At 37.0% G+C, this 19,763-nt stretch overlaps 1 protein-coding gene across 3 annotated transcripts in view; it reads right to left on the reverse strand.

Moving 5' to 3' along the window:
- The window catches only part of slc30a2 (solute carrier family 30 member 2), a 293,279-nt gene that overhangs the window by 26,473 nt on the left and 247,043 nt on the right, over positions 1 to 19,763 (reverse strand). For all 3 annotated transcript variants that reach the window (XR_007934590.1, XR_007934589.1, XM_028799106.2), the window contains exons 4-5: positions 12,045 to 12,191; positions 6,115 to 6,268 (exon numbers count right to left, since the gene is read on the reverse strand). Coding sequence is in view for 1 of the 3 variants with exons in the window: in XM_028799106.2 (XP_028654939.1) it covers positions 6,115 to 6,268; positions 12,045 to 12,191 (301 nt within the window). In the remaining 2 variants the exon portion in view is untranslated. The remainder of the gene's footprint in view (positions 1 to 6,114; positions 6,269 to 12,044; positions 12,192 to 19,763) is intronic.

Raw genomic sequence — 19,763 nt, forward strand, 5'->3', positions numbered from 1 at the left:
TAATATAAAACATCAGCTACCCACTGACTTAAAAGAGGAGAGTTAGGATTCTTCCAGTTTAGCAAAATAAGTCTGCGTGCCAATAGTGTAGTGAAGGCAATCACAGTTTGTTTGTCCTTCTCCACTTTAAGCCCATCTGGAAGAACACCAAGCACAGCAGTTAATGGGTTAGGAGGGATTGTGACACCAAGGCTGTCTGAAAGGCAATTAAAAAAGTTTGTCCAGAATGATGTTAATTTGGTGCAGGCCCAAAACATGTGACCCAGTGAGGCTGGAGCTTGATTGCAGCGTTCACAGGTTGGAGAATATAATTTGACAAATCCTCTCAAACAGGACACATGGACCTCAAAGGCGAGGCCCCCTTAGGCGCAGGGCCTGGGGCGGTCGCCCCACTTGCCACCCCCAAATGCCTCTCTTGGTTGAGGTTTCCAGATGATGATTAAAATACATCAGGCATGCTGTAATTGGTCAAGAAGCAGCCATTTTATGGAAAGTTTCACATTCTCCATTAATAATTGGTGAGTGGTGTAGAACATCAAGATTGTAGAGTTAAAAATTTCATGACTATGTGGCGTTATGATTTAAGTAGCATGTCTCACATTAACACTCTAATAACTGGGGAGTTACACAACCATCCAGCACAGCAGCTTGTTCATAACTGGGCAGCCATGGATCTTAAAGAAGACACAGCTTGGCTTGTCATTAAAATTAATATTTGCTTATACTAAAAGAACAATATATTACATTAAAGATAAAATGCTTTGTCAATTTTTTTCATGTGTGTGATGCCTGCCTCCTTTTCCCTTTACTTACTTGTCAGATGTCTGTTTTGTATTTGGAGATATTGAGTGTGCCGTGTTGTAAGAAGTTTGCATACTGGATGAATGACAGTCGTCACGTTTGAAAATACCTGTTCACTGAAGCCAGTGGCATGATGTTACATGATGTCTGGTTGGAGGGGATATCAAACTTGATGACTGCCATTGCTGTTCTTCTTGCCTTAGGATGTCAGATTACAAGACTAGAAAATGCAGGGCGTGACACTTATCAGCGAAGTTTCCAGTGGATCGCAAGCTCGCCTCTTTTGCTGGCAGCCTATAATGTGCTGCACAAATGCTTTACTGATACCTTACTTCAAATTTGGGCTTTTTAAGTAACTGAAACTTTCATTTGTGGTTTGATTTTTTCTTCCACCTGATATTTTCAAATACACTGCTTTGTTACGATCTTATTTGCGTTTGATGTTTTATTTTTCAAGTCACACCATGCACTTAATATTCTGCACATTTAGAAAAGAAAGGTCAATCACACCAGTTAATTTTTCTCATTAATGAATTCAAAGGCTACCCTCTGTATATGGCTGAAATGACCACATGCCTAATTTAACATTTTAAGACCGTGTCATTTAACTCAATTAGCTGGCCATGCAGAATAAAAATTGTCTGTAATGCTGGAAAATGATCCACCACGTGCATCAGTAAGATGGAAAATTAGACCGGTAGAGAATTTCAGCATTTATAAGTGTGACCTGGGCTGGTGCTGAGAGAGCTAAATGGCTGATGCTTTGGGCTAACCCTAACCCTAAACCTAATTGTGACTGGCCAATTTATAAAGCCCTTTAGGATACACTTTTAGACACAATCAAAATGCACTGCATGTGATGTGTATAACAGACGCTGACCCTGCTCTGCTATTACAAATAACAGCATGGGGGCTACAGAGGCATTGTGGTGCAGGGCTACCTGACAGTCTCAGAGTCCAACCTGTGCCAATGACTGTTTAGTGTTTGCATGTTCTCCATGTATTTGTGAAGGTTTTACCTCCCATACGCCAATGATATGCATTTTAGTTAACTGGCAATTCTCCATGGGCCTAGAGCGAGTGACTGTAGTTGTTTGTGTGAGAGTGTGCCCTGTTCAGGCCTTGTGCCCAATGCAGTCAGACCAGACATTGGCATCTCATGATCCTGAATTGGATAACCAGGTTAGAAAATGGATGGCTGCATAGAACATGGGAGCCCTGATAAGAAATCATAACCATATTAGGTATTGTGATATTTTGAAAGATGAAGTAACCATCTGTCAGACAAGCTTCTTTGTGATCTGGTAAATGGACACTCCTTAGATAAAAGGAAGATCCAAGTGATAAGAAAACACAAAGTGCTGTGGAAGAATTTCAAGCAAGTGTTACATACACTGAAATTCACAAAGTCTGTGACAGACAGTGTTCTCTGTGCTGCTGCATGCAAGTTTTGATGTTCCAATGGAAGTGAGCTGAGAAATTCACCCAAAGTTTACAAAGAATGGAGTACAAAACAGCCCTCCTCACAGAAATCAGGTATTAAAAGTTTTGAAAATTGAGATTAAAGTGACTTAGACTGATTTGTGCCCACTCATTGTGAATGTGATTCACATGGAAGTAAGGCTGTCAAATTGGCCTAAAAATGCTTATATTAAAAATAAGTAATGGGGCCTTCAAAAGTATTCAGAGCGATGAACTTTTTTACATTTTATCATATTGCAGCCTTACATTAAATTATTTAAATCCATTTTCCCCAGAAAGGCGTAGCGAAATCAGGATTTTAGGAAGTTTTGCAAATTAATTAAGAATGAAGAACTGCAATATGATGTTGATAGAAGGATTCAGACCCTTTGCTATAACAGTTAACTTCTGGTTCGGGTTCATCCCATTCTACTGACTGTCGTTGAGATGTTACTACTCCTTTGGAGTCCACCTGTGGTCAATTCAGTAGATTGGACATGATTAGCAAAGGCATGCATCTGTCTATAGAAGGTCCCACAGCAGACTTCACAGCCAAGAATTGCCAATGACATTGAAAAAAGCTACAGCTTGGTGCCAACTTCATTAAGCCTAGCTTGTTGGATCCAGATATGGTTCTGTGCCACCACCTCTTCTTATTAAGCTTGATTTAATGAAGCAGTTTGTCAAATCCCTGTAAAACGACAGAACCTGTTTTATGTATTTGTGCCAAAAGTTTCAGGGTTTGACTTTGCCTAAATTGAAAGAGGGCATTTTTGCCGGACGCGATATTCGATAACAATAAATAACTGAATTACAGCAAAATTATGACAAATGTATTAGTTAAGTTTAAAGAAGTAGATTGTAACATGAGTCTCAAAATTCACTTTTTTGGGAATTTGGAATTATTGCCTGAAAATATCGGAACAGTGAGTGAAGAGCAGGGTCAAAGATTCAACCAGGATATCAAGAAATAATGTGCAAGGATATCAAGGATCAGGATATCAAGAATCACAATCAGAGTATCAAGAAGGAATGTAAATGCTGATTACTGCTGGGTTATTCGTAGGGATGCACCAGAAAAAGATTACATATGACAGACCACCAAATGAAGTTTTGGATCAAAAAAATAAGAAGTGACAAAAACGAGAGATGCTGTATATGTCAATGAATATGTATTGTAATTTCTTTACATACAGTTTATGTTTAAAAATATTAGATTTACTAAATATTTTCATATTATATGAATTAGAACAATGTGAGGTACAGAATACAATCTAAGGTTTTGCTCTTTGTTTACAAGGCTCTGCATGAAGGCTCTACTTTCCTGTTATTTCACGGGGCTGCTTTGTTCTTGAGGCTGATGCTGGACAGTCACTTCTGACTTTTCCCTTTTCATGTTTGACATCAATGGGAAACCTCAGCTTTTTCTGTAAGTGCGACTTTGGAGCAGCTGCCATTGGTTAATATCTAGACGGCCTCTCTTGTTGGTGTCTGTAAGGTCCAGCTCAGGACTTGTTTGTTTCCCAAGGCTTTTCTGGGTTCTTGAGTTCTGTAACAGTCGTTTTAAACAAAAATATGTGTGCGTCTTAACCTGCCAAAAGAGTGGCTTTATGGAGTAGTTATGGAATGAGTCAGAATAATATTTAAATTTCTAAAATCATTAAAAATAGAAAAACAGTTCCTTTATGTTTATTGTGTTCAGTATGTGGTGATGCTCTGTGACCATTTCCTAGCCTTTCTTAAGGTCTTCAATAGCAGAGAGAAGATGCAGACCACCCTGCAGTCCTAGTGGGTAGGGTGAGTTGTGAGGCGAGACCACTCCTAAGTGGTCCTCTAAAATATTTGTAACACCTTAGCTACTAGGTCAGCTCAGTGAATACTTATGAATCTATATCTGAAAGTAAGTTTTATTATTACATGCTATGCCAATCAGTGGATACACCCAAGTAGGGGCTCACGGTCTAATTTTTATAAATGGCAGTATATGCAGAACAAAGCTGGTGATATAATAACGTGTTAAATAGGATTTGGTTTTAACCATTTCTTCTTTCCTTTTCCCATTTTTTTCTGTTCTTACACTCGTTTCCCTGCAATACTTAAGTGGACCTGGCAGGGTGACGCAGTTCTTTATTGGTGACCAGACCAGTGTGAGTCTGCTTTATGAGTTCCTTGCTGCACTTAAGTTATTCTGTGCCTGTTGCCAATTTACTGGAAAAAAAAAAACACAAAGGAAGGTCTTATTTTTTGGATAATGCAGACATCAGGACACCTTACATGAGATGCTTTAGCCATTTTCATCACAGGCTATGACTTATGCTACGTGAAATAAAAATACTTTTTTTTAATTTACCAGTAATAAGAGGTTCGCACCATTTCATCATAACAGCATCCACCAGCACACTTGAAGCCATATAGCTTTATAAACTTTTTTACTATTTCACACGCTGCTTACTTCAGTTTGTTAACAGCTTGAAAGATTTTATTGACTAAACGCAAAAGTGGCTTTTTGTGTTTTCACCGCCTTACAGTCAGTTTTTGACTTAGCACTTCTTGATTACTTGTTGTCTCATTAGGTTATGATGGGCTTTAATGGTCTGTTCTTCTCAAAATTACTTTAATTGTTTGATAATATTAGGGTGTTTTTCTCTAGAAAATAAGGCTTCTTACTAAGACAAGGCAGTCATGAATGTCAGAATGACTTTAAATCAGCTTCCTCTGCTGTCTACTCCATATCTTTAAAACCAGTAATGGCACACTGCACGATAACGTGCAGTGAATACACTTGACTTCAGCATTCCTAGTTTTCGTACTCTTTCTCTGTATGTTTACCATTCGTTTGCTCACAGGTTGATGCGCTTGCTGCTTCCTGAGCAGCTCTTCTTTTCTCCACCCTATCGGCCCGCTGCTTCTCTTCTTTCATTGGCATCTTTTCGCATTAAAACTGATTAAGTGTTGCAATTACTTAGTAAGTTTTCTTTCATTTTTCACTTGAGCTGGCACTTTAAGTCTTCAATCTGCCTCAAGAATGATTTAAGATATGAAGAGGTAGGGGAAGTGACGGCGAAGGTGGTAGGGAATGAGAACGGCACCCATACACATGTGCTGCACGGCCACCCTGCTGGCCACTGCTGAGAGTTGATGCTACAATAAAATAAAATAAAAATAAACAGAGGAATAACCTTGGAGGTCAATCATCACCCGAAAGTGGATAGTAGACATCACATAGTATATGTGTACCAAATTTCAGGTCAATAGATCAAACGGTTTGCAAGCTACAGGTGATTTAAAAAACTGGACAGACAAGCGAACAGGCACAGTAGCTTATTATATATAAAGATTGTGTCCATAAAGAATTTTTGAAAATATTATTCATCTGTGTTAGGATATAGCGGGTTGGATAATGGATGGATGAATGGATTATTCCTCTTAAAAGACTGTGACTATAATCCATCCATCCATCCATTTTCTAACCCTCTGAATCCGAACACAGGGTCACGGGGGTCTGCTGGAGCCAATCCCAGCCAATACAGGGCACAAGGCAGGAAACAATCCCGGGCAGGGTGCCAACCCACCGCAGGTGACTATAATGATTACAAAAATAAAAAGTACATTTAAGTAACTTATTTACCATAAGTGTATATTTGTGTTTGCAACTTGACTTTATTCTACAAGAAGTATAAAATTTACAAAATATATAGTAATTGCACCTCTGTTATGAAGAATGTGGTTTGAAACTGGACGAATATCAGGCAGATTTAAGGGTGAAATTGGTCATGTGTTAAGTGAAAAAGAAAGGATTTCATTCCCTGAAGTTCTAACACAAAGATGTAAGAAAGCCATGTCCACACTTACATAACATTGACCCCGACTGCACAGCCAGAGGTGATAAGCATCACGTGTCCCTCGATCTCGTAGTCGTTGTTTACAATCCTTATAATGGCCAGATACACAAGGACTGCCGTCACAATCCATATCGATAAAGCTGACACAAGTGCTCCCAAAATCTCTAGGATAAAAATAGAAATATTTATATCAAACCGAATTCATGATAGATAGATAGATAGATAGATAGATAGATAGATAGATAGATAGATAGATAGATAGATAGATAGATAGATAGATAGATAGATAGATAGATAGATAGATACTTTATTAATCCCAAGGGGAAATTCACATACTGATGACCCCAACAAAACATTTCATTCATTTTCCAAAACCACCTGTTCCAGTACATTATTGTAGGGAAGGAGCCAGCAGGACATGCTCACACTTACCCACACACTCTCAAGATTGGTCTTCTTGAAGTCACACCATTTAACAGCACATTTTTAGAATGTGGGAGGAAAATGGGGTTCTCTGGGAAAAGGCCAAACTTAACACAGTCAGGATTTGAAACAAGGAATCTGTGATTGTGAGGCAGTAGCAGTGCCCCTTATGCCATCCTCTGATTCCTAGTGATGTATTTGTTTGTGGTGTACCTAAACATATCAGGAAATCAAGGTTGCACAACAAGGCCCACGAGCAGCTTGTAGAGCTTGGGAACAGTTCAGTTATGGACCAGGGTGACTTCTGGAGTTTGAGTGCTCTGCCCTTGCACATTAAGGGGCTGTAGTTTTGCTTTCCCAGTCTCTGTTTGCTTGGATTATATTCTCAAAATCACTCTAATGAGAGGGAGTTTGTAATTTTGTTGCATAAAATGAATTTTATGCCTTGTTAGTTTAATTATTTGTCTTAATCTTGTTATCATTGAATTGGAAATATCAGACTTAGTGAATACTGAATATTTATGGCTCACAGTTCTCACTGGAGGATAACCTAACACTGTTTCCATTAAAGGAATTCTACACCCAAAATAATATTGTTTTAAAAAATTTACTTACTCTATGTAGTTTATAGTGGTGGCCCAGGAAAATCTTTAATCTCTTTCATGGATAAATTCAGTTTTGAATATTCTAACTCAACGTGGCTGATAGGTCACCAATGCTATACAATGTCAAACAATGTAAAAAAATTCTCACAATCCACATGTACGATATTCTGTTGCATAGTCAAAACATGCAAAGCGTGTGCGTATTTTGCTAAAATATGATTGTGCTTCTCTCCCTCATTCACTGGTGAAGAAACCTGTCTTTATCTTTAACAGCCTTCACCTTCTGTAAAGTCATCCCCTGGCTCAAGACTCATCATGGATTTTATTTCCCCCTTGAATTGGGATGATGATGAGCCATGAGAGATGAACGTTACTCTACTGGAAGTGTTAAACCAGAAGGTCTAAATCTATCACACTGTGTGGTTTCAACTTTAGCTTTTTCTATATTCCCAACCAGTAAGAGCTATCTGAAGAGCCCGTTAATTAGGAGACTGTGCCATTGGCAACATGATCTATGCCTTCCACACTGCCTTTAGATACACCTGATACATGCCGAAGGGATGTACGTTTAGTTCTGTGCCAGACGACTAGCAAACTTTGTGAATCAATTCTGAGGATGCCATTTGCACATCTTAGGTCTACTGTCTCTTTGTGCTCGTGTTAAATTGTGCAGAAAGTCCGTTGTGAATGTCACATTCTATCTCGTCGTGTTTTTCTGCTGTCTTCTTTGTTCATAGATGTTGTTCTGCTTGCCTGGCCCACCTCTCCTCTGATAGAGAAGTACCAATCCAACACAATTGCTACTGCTATGTGATATTTTTATTGCATAATGTGACCTTAATGAAAAAAATAATACAAATGAATTGAGTCCTGATTACTAAGTCTGTTTCTTTCTTTGTTAATTCTGGGGCTTCTTTTCCTTTGCTTTTGGGAATGAGGTTTTGCATAAGCACTGTACATTATTACTTTGTTCAGGCTTGGGTTTTGAAGCCATTTATGCAAGGATCTAGGTGAAGTTCGTTTATGGGGTTTGCCTTCTTCTATTATCCTGTAATGACGTGTCCATTAATTACTACCAGTCAGTTAAGAGGTGCAGTTTGAGATAAGAAAATGAAGAGCAATGCAGCTGTGCTTCTAGCAATTCGTCAGGCTTAGTCTGTGGTACGTACATCTTAAAACACTTGGTGGTCAGTGAGAAAAAAGGTAAAAAAAAAAATGGTACAGAGGAACAGGAAAGGGTCTAATATTCTGGAAAAGACTGTAAACACAAACATCAAAATGAAAATCAGGCGTCAGAAAGAGTGTAGCAAAACATCAAAACCAAACTAGAAGACTAACCTCCTAAACAAAAAAAAATTGTCAGACTGCAAGATTTTATTTTTTTTTTAATTTTCCCAAGGCTAGGACGATGCCATCTTTTATAAGCAGAGATTGATGACTGCCCATGTAACGTGACAGGCAGAATGGTACTGGATGACAGTAGGCATCAGGGAAGTTTAATTGATATTCAATACGTCTCTCTAGTCGGTGTATTTTATAAGCTTTGCACTCATATACAGTACGTAACCTAATTGCGAAATATTATTGTACTGTGTACACCATATATATTTTATTTCTACTTACTATTGCAATGTTACAGTGCTTACTTTTCCGTTTTATTTTATATTGTTGCTTTTTACTTTCACCGTTATGCTCTCTGTGAAATCAGTATATATTTTTTTAGCTCTACCAGGAGAAATGTTAAGAAAGTTCTTTGTTCCCAGAGATTTCTAGCAAAAGTGTAAAGTCAGGGCTCCTAATTAGACTCTGTTTGGTTTATTGTACCAATGCAATATTATCTGAAAGTTACAATAAGTGTTGTTAACACACATTGGCATTTCAAACACTCCACCACTTTTGAAGCTCAGACACTCTGGATCAACTCAGCCACTGAGCTGCTGAACCCTGGCACCTTTGAATTGCGGCTCTCTGTAACTTTCCTACAAACCCCTGCATGCGTCAACAGATCCTGCTGGCTGGAATACGGACAGCATCTCGACTAACTGCTGTATTTCATCTCTGTGAACTTTCTGAAGGCCAAAGGCTGATGAGGATTGTATGCTGAACGATTCTTTAATACGGTATAAGCTAAGTGTAAAGTTATTATTTGTGTTGTGATTGATTTGTGATGTTGGCCTGATTCACTGGAGGAGCTAGCACTTCCTCCTACACAATCCCATGGTGTGAAAATATACACAAAAGATTCCAAACAAAAAATCATTATTTAGTCTTGCTATTTAGTGCTATAGCGCTAAACAATACTTTTGCAGAGAAAGCAGTTGTTTTTGCACGCTTTGAGCAAGCGACTGGATAACAAACATGTGGATATGCAACATGAGTATTGTGAGATTTTTTTTCTTTTTTCCATTTTCACATCAGTTGCCACTGTGCAGCACCAGTCACCATTGAGTTCTGTTATGTCATAAACTTGTTTTTCTCCATTCTGAGAACATGAGGTTAAAATTTTTAATCGACCACCGCAACAAAGTACATGGGGTAAGTAACGTATAAAAAAAATAATTTTTAGGGTGTAATATTCCTTAAAACCCCTAGATTATTTATTAAACTTCAACTCAAAAATAACTCACACTAATAAATCTGAATGAACTCAAAAGAAAAGTTTGAGCTACACAAAATCTAAAATTCAACAAACTGGAGTTTAAGTCTTGTTAGTCCTCTTTAGTTACAGTTTCAGGCTCAGTTTTTTCTTTTATGTTATCTGTAAAGTTTGAGTTTGCTTTTTGTGTTAATGGTAAATGTCTGGTAATAATATTTAAGCTAGTGCTATGTGTAATTAGAACACTCTCTGCTCTTCTTAGCTAAGGTTCTCTCTCTTATTTGCTAGCTAATCGATGATTTTTGGCACTGTATTAGCTATCATCTATTGGAACATTTTTTTTCTTATTTCTTAATGTGTGCTCTTCAATTCAAGTCACTGCCTTCACTCAATTATTCTCATTTTTTTTTTGAGAATTAAGGTTGGTTTTATCCATTCGCTTTCATTCCACGCTGTTTCTAGCCTTGTGTCCAGTGCTGCCAGAGTCGGTTTGACAACAAGTGATAAGGCAAGTGGACAAGCCATCTTATCTGAGAGATTGCCATCAGTTCCTCTGAAAGGTAGGCGCAGAGAGGCTTTATGTTGTTTTACTGTTTGCTTAAGCCCTTTTGCATTCTCATTTTGTTCATTCCTCCTTTGCCATGTCATTTTCTACCCCGCTTAATCCAGACCAGGGTCGCGGGGGGGCTGGAGCCTATCCCAGCTAGCATAGGGTGCAAGGTAAGAACAAACCCTCGATAGGGTGCCAGTTTATGTGTACAGGGCAAACATGTACACATACAGTTTCTTGTCGCCAGTTCACCTAACCTGCATGTCTTTGGACAGTGGGAGGAAACTGGAGCACCCAGCGGAGAATATGCAAACTCCATACTACCAGCACTCCAGCACTACCACTGCACCATCATGCCCACCCCTACCTCTTTTGTGTTTATTTAAATGAATTAATGTACCCTTTCAAACATTTAGAGTCATTTATGAGAATGGCTTACCTTACAACTCAAAACAGATGAGAGTAAGATTTCTTATAATTAAAGCACTGCTTATGCCAATAGTCAAAAAATTGTCCTGTGCTTTGCCTGCATAATGTGAATGAACATCCTTTAAATGATATAATATTAGGGAACATGGTATGGCAGCCATTTCCTCTGTAGCATTCATCAAAATAATACAAAACCCAACTTGTAATATCATTTAAAGTACTTTGTTTTTGCACACATTTTTCAGTGATTATAAGAAAATGAAAAAGTATTAATTTTGAGTCTGTGACCTAATGTATTATGCACTTTTCCTGAGAAAATGTGAAGTGAACAATTAACTGAAATGCAATCCAGCCTTTAAAAAAATAGCAGCTGAAGGGGGTTGAGACAAATGCTACTGCTTGTTCAGCTGTTTGTTGGGTAAGAGACACCATATTTATTGTTTATGCTATGATAATATTATTGACTGTATCAATGTTAAATGTGTTGCTTTAGCACTGTAAATGGAGCATTTAAATCCATTGAAACTTGAGTGATTTAGTCGCTGCTCCGGCAGGTAGGATTCAATATTCACTGACATTTGCAAGACAGCTTGAACCTGAGCTTGTCTTAATGTCACAATAGAAGCAGCCGAAAGGGATATGTGACAGCCAAATACAAATAAATATACAATGTAAAACCAAATAATGCAAAATGGAGCATATAAGAAATTTTGACTTTTGTGTGATAATGTGTGAATTGTGTCATTGTGAAAACCATAAAGACCTGGAGCACAAGGTGGTTGCTTAAATCACACATCGAGATACAAACTCACACTGATCTTGGCTAAAATAACCTCCTTCAAATCATTTTAGTACGATGGATTCAATAATAATATAAAGGGTTAAAAATCTAAAAAAGACTCATATTCCATAATTTTATCATAATTACATAAACCAGAGGAACAATTAAAGTCACTTTTGGAATGAAACATATTTTCAAGAGCAAATTTAAAAACATGTTCACAATTAATTAAAAAAGACAAAGTTACAATCAATTAGATAGAGTTGTGCTCTTAGACTGTGATTTTCGTTTCTTTTAAACTCCCTCCTGGCTTATAAACTAGTTCATGTTTGTGCTGTTTATTTTTCAATACTCTCGTTTTAGCCCTAACAAAAATTTCACAGGGCCTGTAATTTTTTATCGATAGGAAAGCCTTTCAACATTCAAAGCATGTCCTCCAGTGGAGGCTGAATTTATCATGCGTTAAATACAATTACAATGTTTTTAGGGAGAACCATTTCAATCAATTTTTTAAACAATGTTTTGAAAGCCACCTCAAAATATTCCTTGACCCTACCTGCCCTGTGCCAGCCAAAGTTCATGATTTTGGTTGGGGGTCTTGAAGAAATCCATAAAGAGAATAAACTGACCATCATACTTCCAAAGTCTGTGAGTAAATGGGCCGCATCAGTCATGATTGCCAGACTGTGAGCTAAATAACCTCCTGAAAACACAGAAAAACAAGGAAATATTTAAAAAAACAAAACAGAGAAGAAGAACAGTTAATGGATGTGACATGCAGTCTTTATTTGAATAAATTGGCTCTGACTGGGAAGATTTTACACATGCTGCATTTCAATTCAGTTTATTTTGTTTTGCACTCTTCACTGAGTATCAACTCAGAGTGCTTACATGTATTTACAAACGTAATATATGAACAGTAAATTAGCCATACAACATTTACATACTTCAATGCACAAATTACATTAAATACACGTTAAAACTGAGCAGGTCCAGTGATTACCATAAATAAAGCTAAATAATACACATTGCTTTAATATCATCGAGATATGATAAGCTGGCCATGGAGGAGAGGAAAACAAAACCTTCAGGCAACAGCATTTCTGGGTAAGATACACCACGAGTTGTGTGTGGATTAATACTTGCAATGTTCACCTAAAACAGTTTTTTATATAATTCACTTCATATGTAAAAGACTGAAAAGCTGTCATTCATCTAATAGTTTTTACACCAATATACTGTAAGAATATTATCTTGCCATTTTCCAGCAGTATAATAACCATGCGTCTTCAGATGTGAACAAGCTATCTGCTAACCTTATGTACTAGGGTGATTACATCTTGCCTGAAGAAGGGGCCTGAGTTGCCTGGAAAGCTTGCATATTGTAATCTTTTTAGTTAGCCAATAAAAGGTGTCATTTTGCTTGGCTTTTCTCTGCTAACCTTATGAAATGTTATGATTACATTTGCAAACAGCACGTCTTTATTCTTTGTAAGTACAGCAGTTTCTTAAAATTAACAATGCTGCTGTTCTTAGTGTATAGGATCATTGCCATTTCAGAAAATGTAGTCTGGAAATGTTATTAGTTTCTCTATACACCTAAATTCAATCCTGTTAGGGAGCTTGCTGATGTGCACTTCAATGAAGTCAAGCACAGAAATGTTTTTTTGACCAAGGTACAATATTAGCGCTGTCCACCCTCTGCCAGTGTCTACAGAAGTAAGATGGAGGATTGACAGAGCGACAAAAGGACTGAGCTCTCATAAATTCTTATGTAATATTATAAGTCTTGTTTTATTAGGAGGAAACATATGTTTTGCACTAAGGTCTGCATGGGGATACTTTTGCTGAAAACAATAGATCTCCGTGAATAGCGAATGAAATAATGAACAACCTAGGAAAAGAACAAGTGAGCTTTGTGTTTCCCAAAGCCCTTTGTTATCCAAATTTAATGAACGAGTTTAAAGTATTTGTTGACTCCTCCTCAGAAGAGATGATAGAAAAGCACAGACTGTCAATAACATCGATATCACTTATTTCACTTGTTAAATATATACGGTGTGTTATATTGTCATACAAGATGTAATTGCTTTTGTCCAGGGTTTCCAAAATTCTGCAGCTTCAGCTCGTTTCATAGAAAAATTCAGGCAACAAGCGTGACACGTATGCATACATCCAAATATCTTCCTTTTAAAAGTTGTAGTAAAATTTAAAGCAAAAACAGTTCATACAAAACTAAAGCGAACATTTGATAATATAAAGAAGAAAAAAATGTGTGTAAGATGTTTCTGTTTAAGGCTAACATATCTTGTTTCATTTGCATTTGTTACCACATATGTACATGAATCAACGACATACGGCCACACGGTCTGAAAGCCATATGCCATCATATCCTTCAATTTGCAAGTAAACCTAACAGTCCGTGCTTCTGGCAGAGAGTTAATGTTCCTAACTGACTAATTAACATGCTGTTATCGCAGATAAAGCTGAGAAAGTTCTATTACAATTTTTAATGGGGTAAACGATTATGACATTTATCTAATTAACTAATTTGAAATTGATACTCTAAAGCAAACACTTAAGTAAATTTTAACATTAACTTTTTAAGATTTGCTCTTACACTCAACATATGCAAATGTAACAAAGTATAAAAAATCAATTATAACTTCCCAAAAAGTGCAAAATAAAGAAATAAAAATTTCAACTAGCAGGTAAAACTATTTTAATCTTTTAGTCGAAAATTTATAAATGGACTTAACATGTGACATGGCTTCCTTGCAAAGAAGAACAATGGCAAAGGGAAGCAACACTTCACAAAAGAGGAGTTAAAACAGCTTATGGAGGAGGTGGCAAAAAATGAAGTAGTTTTGTTTTCCAAGGCTCATGGAAGCCCCCGTGGACTTGTGCAGGCACCAGAATCATATCTCCGACATTCCCAGACTATGCTCTGCAACAGCGTGTGTGTGTGTTTGGTGTGTAGTGTCCTATTTCTTCTCAGCCACAGCTTGAAGTTTCAGTGCTAGAGTTAGCAGGTATTTGCGAAGAGGACATCCACTGGTCTCCCAGTAACCAGCCCCCAGCAAATGAACCATCCTTCAGAAATGGACCAGACGTAAGCTTCATGTGTACTCCCAGGCTGCTTGGCCACAACTTCTGTAAAAAGTCCCTGTTTGGTCGGTTGCATATCACCTGAACATTTAGCACTGTGTAAATGTGATTCAAGAGGCTGGGACTGTGAGAGAAGATGACCGTTTCATCCACCTCACCTTCAATGCCAGGTATGCCTACAGTAGTATGAAAACCAGTTTTAACTTAATGCAAGGCATTGTATAATTTACAGGCACATCACAAGTAGGTAAAGTGACCTGCTCGTGGCCACTCAGTGTCAGTAGCAGAATTTGAACCCACAACCTCACGGTTTATTGCATGAATAGTGTAATAGTAGTGTGGTCATTGCATGTACAGATTTGGACACAGCTGTCTTGCTGAGGCCAAGTGGATTACCAATGGTCTGCAGCAATCCACCAGTGGTATAGAAGCAGACAACTGTGAGAAGCTACACAATGGGACAAAGGAGAAAATTTCTGACATGTTCCTTTTTCCAATTCATCCTGTGCCAGGCAAAAGGGACAAAAAACTCAGCTCCGAGAGAACATTTAAGCTCTGAGGAAGGCCGTGGCCAGTGTGAGCACAGAACGTTCTGTATTTCCCTGGACTCCTAAGGCAGCAGTGCTAAACAGTGTACCATCATGTCACCCTTAGAGACATATTAGATTTTGAAGTCCTGACTCTGTAAAGTAGCCTGTAACTGAACAATGCTTTATGTTGAAGTTGGTGACAAATTGCATCCCCATTTTTCTTAATTTCAGTCAAGTTTTATGTTAACACCATCTGATGGGTGCTGCAGTCGCCTCAGTCATCATCTTTGACTGATCAGACTGTGCTTGTTCAACTTGTTTTCATTGATCTTTTTTTGATTTATCATCTAATTTCATTGATTTTTCATGAGTAAGAAGCATGCTTTTCTACTGAAAAGAATAAGTAGAGTCAAGTGACCCTGGAAATGAAATTGGGCATCATAAATTATACTGAAATACCAAGCGTCGGCACAACAACTTTTCTTTAATCCAGCGAAATGACAGCAGTGCACAAGGGGGGGCCATAGCCATTTAATCACACTTAGACCATTTTTATCAGGTGTACATATATTTTCTAATAGTTTCTCGTTAAAAGACGTTTCTTTGTGAAGATTTCTTCTATGTCTGCTATTCCATAGATTTAACATGTGTTACTAATGACATACCAAGCACTTTAGAGGAAACTGATATTTAACTTATCGTCACATTATGATGGAAACAAAACTAACATCGCACATGGGCCACCTGAACTGTAACGTTTGTTTAAAGTAATCCACAAGGTTGACCCAGAATGCTGTGTGTTCCAAAATTAGCTGCCATTAATGAGGAGGGTGTTTAGCATTAGAGAGCAATGGTGATCCACACTTCTAAGCATTGTTAATATCAAGGAAAAATAAAAAAGATCAGGCTACATAATGCACTAGTGAGACCGCATCTGGAGTATTGTGTGCAGTTCCGGCCTCCACACTACAAGAAAGACATAGCAGCACTTGAAGTTATGTAGAGGAGAGCAACCAAGTGCATCAGAGGACTTACAGACATGTCATACTCCGACACACTCAGAGAATTAAACCTGTTCAGTCTTAAGCAGAGGAGACTGTGTGGGGACTTTCAAAATCCTCAAAGGCATTGATAAAATAGAGGCAGCAGGATTCATTCAACTAAATGGTTTACAACGTCCTCAAGGACACCAGTGGAAATTACAGGGAAATGCAATTAAGACAGAAGGCAGGAGGAGGATACACTCCTTTACATAAAGAGGTGTGAGATCTGGAACAAACTATCAAGACATGTAGCTGAAATAGAAACCTTGACAACGTTTAAGAATGACCTGGATGAGATATTGGGATAGCTTGGCTATAAACAAACAAGCATGATGACTGAATGGGCTCCTCTTGTTTGTAAAATCTCTTATGTACTTATACAGATGGGACATTTGCTAATTTTGATTCATTTAGGAGCAAAATTACGCAGATGGCAAAGGTCAAAGTTGGGACGCAATATAAAATTTGTAATGTCTGAAGAAATGAGTGAGACAAGGATGTAAATCTGTACCTATTGACAAATTAACAGAATTAGTAGAGACGGAAGTTATGAAAGGTTTTACAAGAGGAAGGCAACTTGAAGGAAGTCAAATTACAAACAGGCTGTGTGTCCTTGACATTGTTCTGCTGACTAGAAAGTTACAACAGCTGATGGAACGACTCAATGACACAGGACAGAAATACAATCTGCATATGAATACTGATAAGAACAAGGAAATGGCCTTAAATAATGAAAGATCTGACATAAGGCTGAGTAGCCATTGCATTGACCAAGTACAAAGTTTCACATTCCTAGGATCTGTTGTTAGAGAGAATGGTAATTTTGTTAAAAAAAAAAATAGAAACATATTGAAGAAATGGCAATACTCCTTAAAATGATTAGAAGGAGACGTGAGATCACAGTAGACAAGAACCTGAGCTTATGGAGGACACCTGCTTGGCTGCTTGCAATGAATGGATGTGAAGGACAGATTATTAAACAGCCAAATCAACAAAGATTCAAGGACTTTGAGATGAAAGGATTAAGACAGATAAAGCCAGATGGATGGAGGGAAAGGCCAGTAAATGGGGGCCTCATTTGATACCAATTTGAACTCCACTATTAGATGATTAACTGATGCTTATCTGTTATTCTGTACAAGTCATGTCAGTCACAGTTTGTTCCTTTCACCAATTATCTGTTTACATGTAGAAATAATTGTTGCCTTTTTTTGGAATATTTTAAGACTAATATATAAAGAGAGAGCTAATTTATTACCAAATTACTTCTAAGAAACTTTTGAGAATGGTAAACATTTTATAAAGTCCACTGAAGTTTTTCAGTGACCAATTGGTCACTAGAAAGTTGAAACATAACCTTCTCCTTCTGTGTTTGGTAAGTCTAAAGCACACTTATCGTATCTCTGTTGCTGTTGTGTTTTAATGTATTTGTTGTATCTTAATGTCATGCCAGCTGTGTTTTATATTGCTAGACAGGGATAATGTTCTCAATAATTGTCATCATAATCTGATTGATTTGCATAGGCATGCTAGATATTTTAAACTAATGAAGCTGATTTGTGGTTTCCTAATTGAAAAACAAGTTTGTAAAACTCAAAGTCTATGTTTGTTATTTTTTAGGTGATACTAATATTGCTTCTTAAAAATTGTGAATTTGTTTTCTCTAATTAAAGGTCATGGTGGCATAGCTTACCCTGTAGAAATGGGCACAAGGCAGGAACTCTGAAACTCCAAGATTCATTACTGTTAATAAGACACAAATCCATTACAGTAGGCATACATCCCATATATGTATGTTTCATATCTGCCTCAACACCCTTTCCCTACACATAAGACAGTGAGTGAAGAATGAACTGCTAAATTTTCCCCACAGATTTTCTGTGACAGAGTGAGGTTCCATCATGTGTTATTCCAAATAATGATCCCGGAAGACTGGCAGTAATTATAAATCCAAAACATTTTGACAAATAACCAAACATTTCTTCCCCATAGGTCTTGAGTGTGGAATTTTCCCGAAATATATGATCTAGTGAGGTAGATGCTTAATGATATTCTTTACAGTTCAGGGGCTTAATGTAAAAAATCTTGTTTATATTCCATACTAAAATTCTGCTTATGCTCAAAGGGCAAAAGCAGAGTATGAACAAAAAAAAAAAGATCTGATTTATGAAACCATACTGTATGTATGCCATGTGCCACATCAAGGTCCTTTATAAATCTCAAATTAATTTAAAACAATGCACATATGCATAAGCTTTTAACTATTCCCTGTCATCATTAACCAAGTATAGCTTAAAAAATGTCTTTTTCAATCTTCATGATTTAATCACCATATAAATCTGGCCATGTTCTTGAATGACATCTTTACTCGAAACCATAAGGAAATACAGGAAATGAACCTTTAATGAATGTGAACTTGAGTTATTATTGACTGAAGTGGAGAACCACAAAAACATTCTTTTTGCTGGGAGTTGCAAATAATAATAATAATAATAATAATAATAATAATCACTGCAGTCCCTGGTGCCACATTGATATTGCTCTGTTTACTTATCTGCTCCCACACCTCTGTTTTTATTTCTTTTATTACCACGCTTATTTTAACTTCACCTGTTTGTTGTCTGGTACAAATCTTGTAATCGATATTTAATCCACTTCCTATTGTCCAAATGACTTGAAATTTTGCACACTTACTCACTTCCGATGACAATACATGAATCAATAATCAGTTTCACTAAATGATCAATTAATCCATGTTAATTAAGAATTGAAATTTTCATATGAAGAATAGTCACCAATAGATGGCACTAGTAATGGATAGAACTATTAAAGGAAGGGTTAAAATATTGATTACAAAATTATACTAAAACAAACCCAAGACTAAAAAGTTGAAAATAATATATATATATAAAAAAATACTTTTTAAAAACCACACTTATATTAAATTAAAAAGTACACTAAAAGTAAAAAATATGTCTCTCATACATCACTCGTAAAATAAAAGCGTGGGCACTTGTCATCAATCAACATTCAAAAACACTTCTTTAAATCTTAGCAAAAGCATCCACCTTTTATTTTATGAGTGATGTATGAGAGACTTATATTTTACTTTTAGTGTACTTTTTAACTTAATATAAGCATGGTTTTTAAAAAGTATTTTTATATATATATATTTATATATTATTTTTACACTTATGATGATGACAGATTTTAGACTTCCTAGATCTGTCCTCATGAAGTGGTGTTGCAAGCATTACAGAGACCACCATGCAGAAATCATGCAATCCCTGTTCTGTTACAGGTTTTACCAACTGTTGGGTATTTGGCATTAGGTGCTGGATTGCAGCCCTGAATCGTGTCATGCCATCTGTATGAGGTGGTAGAATTAGGATGCTAATCAGATACACCAGTTTCCTTACTGTCAAGGTAAGCAGGTCAAGATGAAAAGTTAATTTTCAGCGATTGCTGATTTTTCTAATGTAATTGGCTCAATTGACTGCACGCCTGTTGCAGGCCATAAAGGCCACCACTACAGAATGAATTTTCTTTTGTAAACAAAAAGCTCTTTCATTCAACTGATATACACCTAATATG

Source organism: Erpetoichthys calabaricus, chromosome 3, assembly GCF_900747795.2.
Source record: "Erpetoichthys calabaricus chromosome 3, fErpCal1.3, whole genome shotgun sequence".
NCBI lineage: Eukaryota > Metazoa > Chordata > Cladistia > Polypteriformes > Polypteridae > Erpetoichthys > Erpetoichthys calabaricus.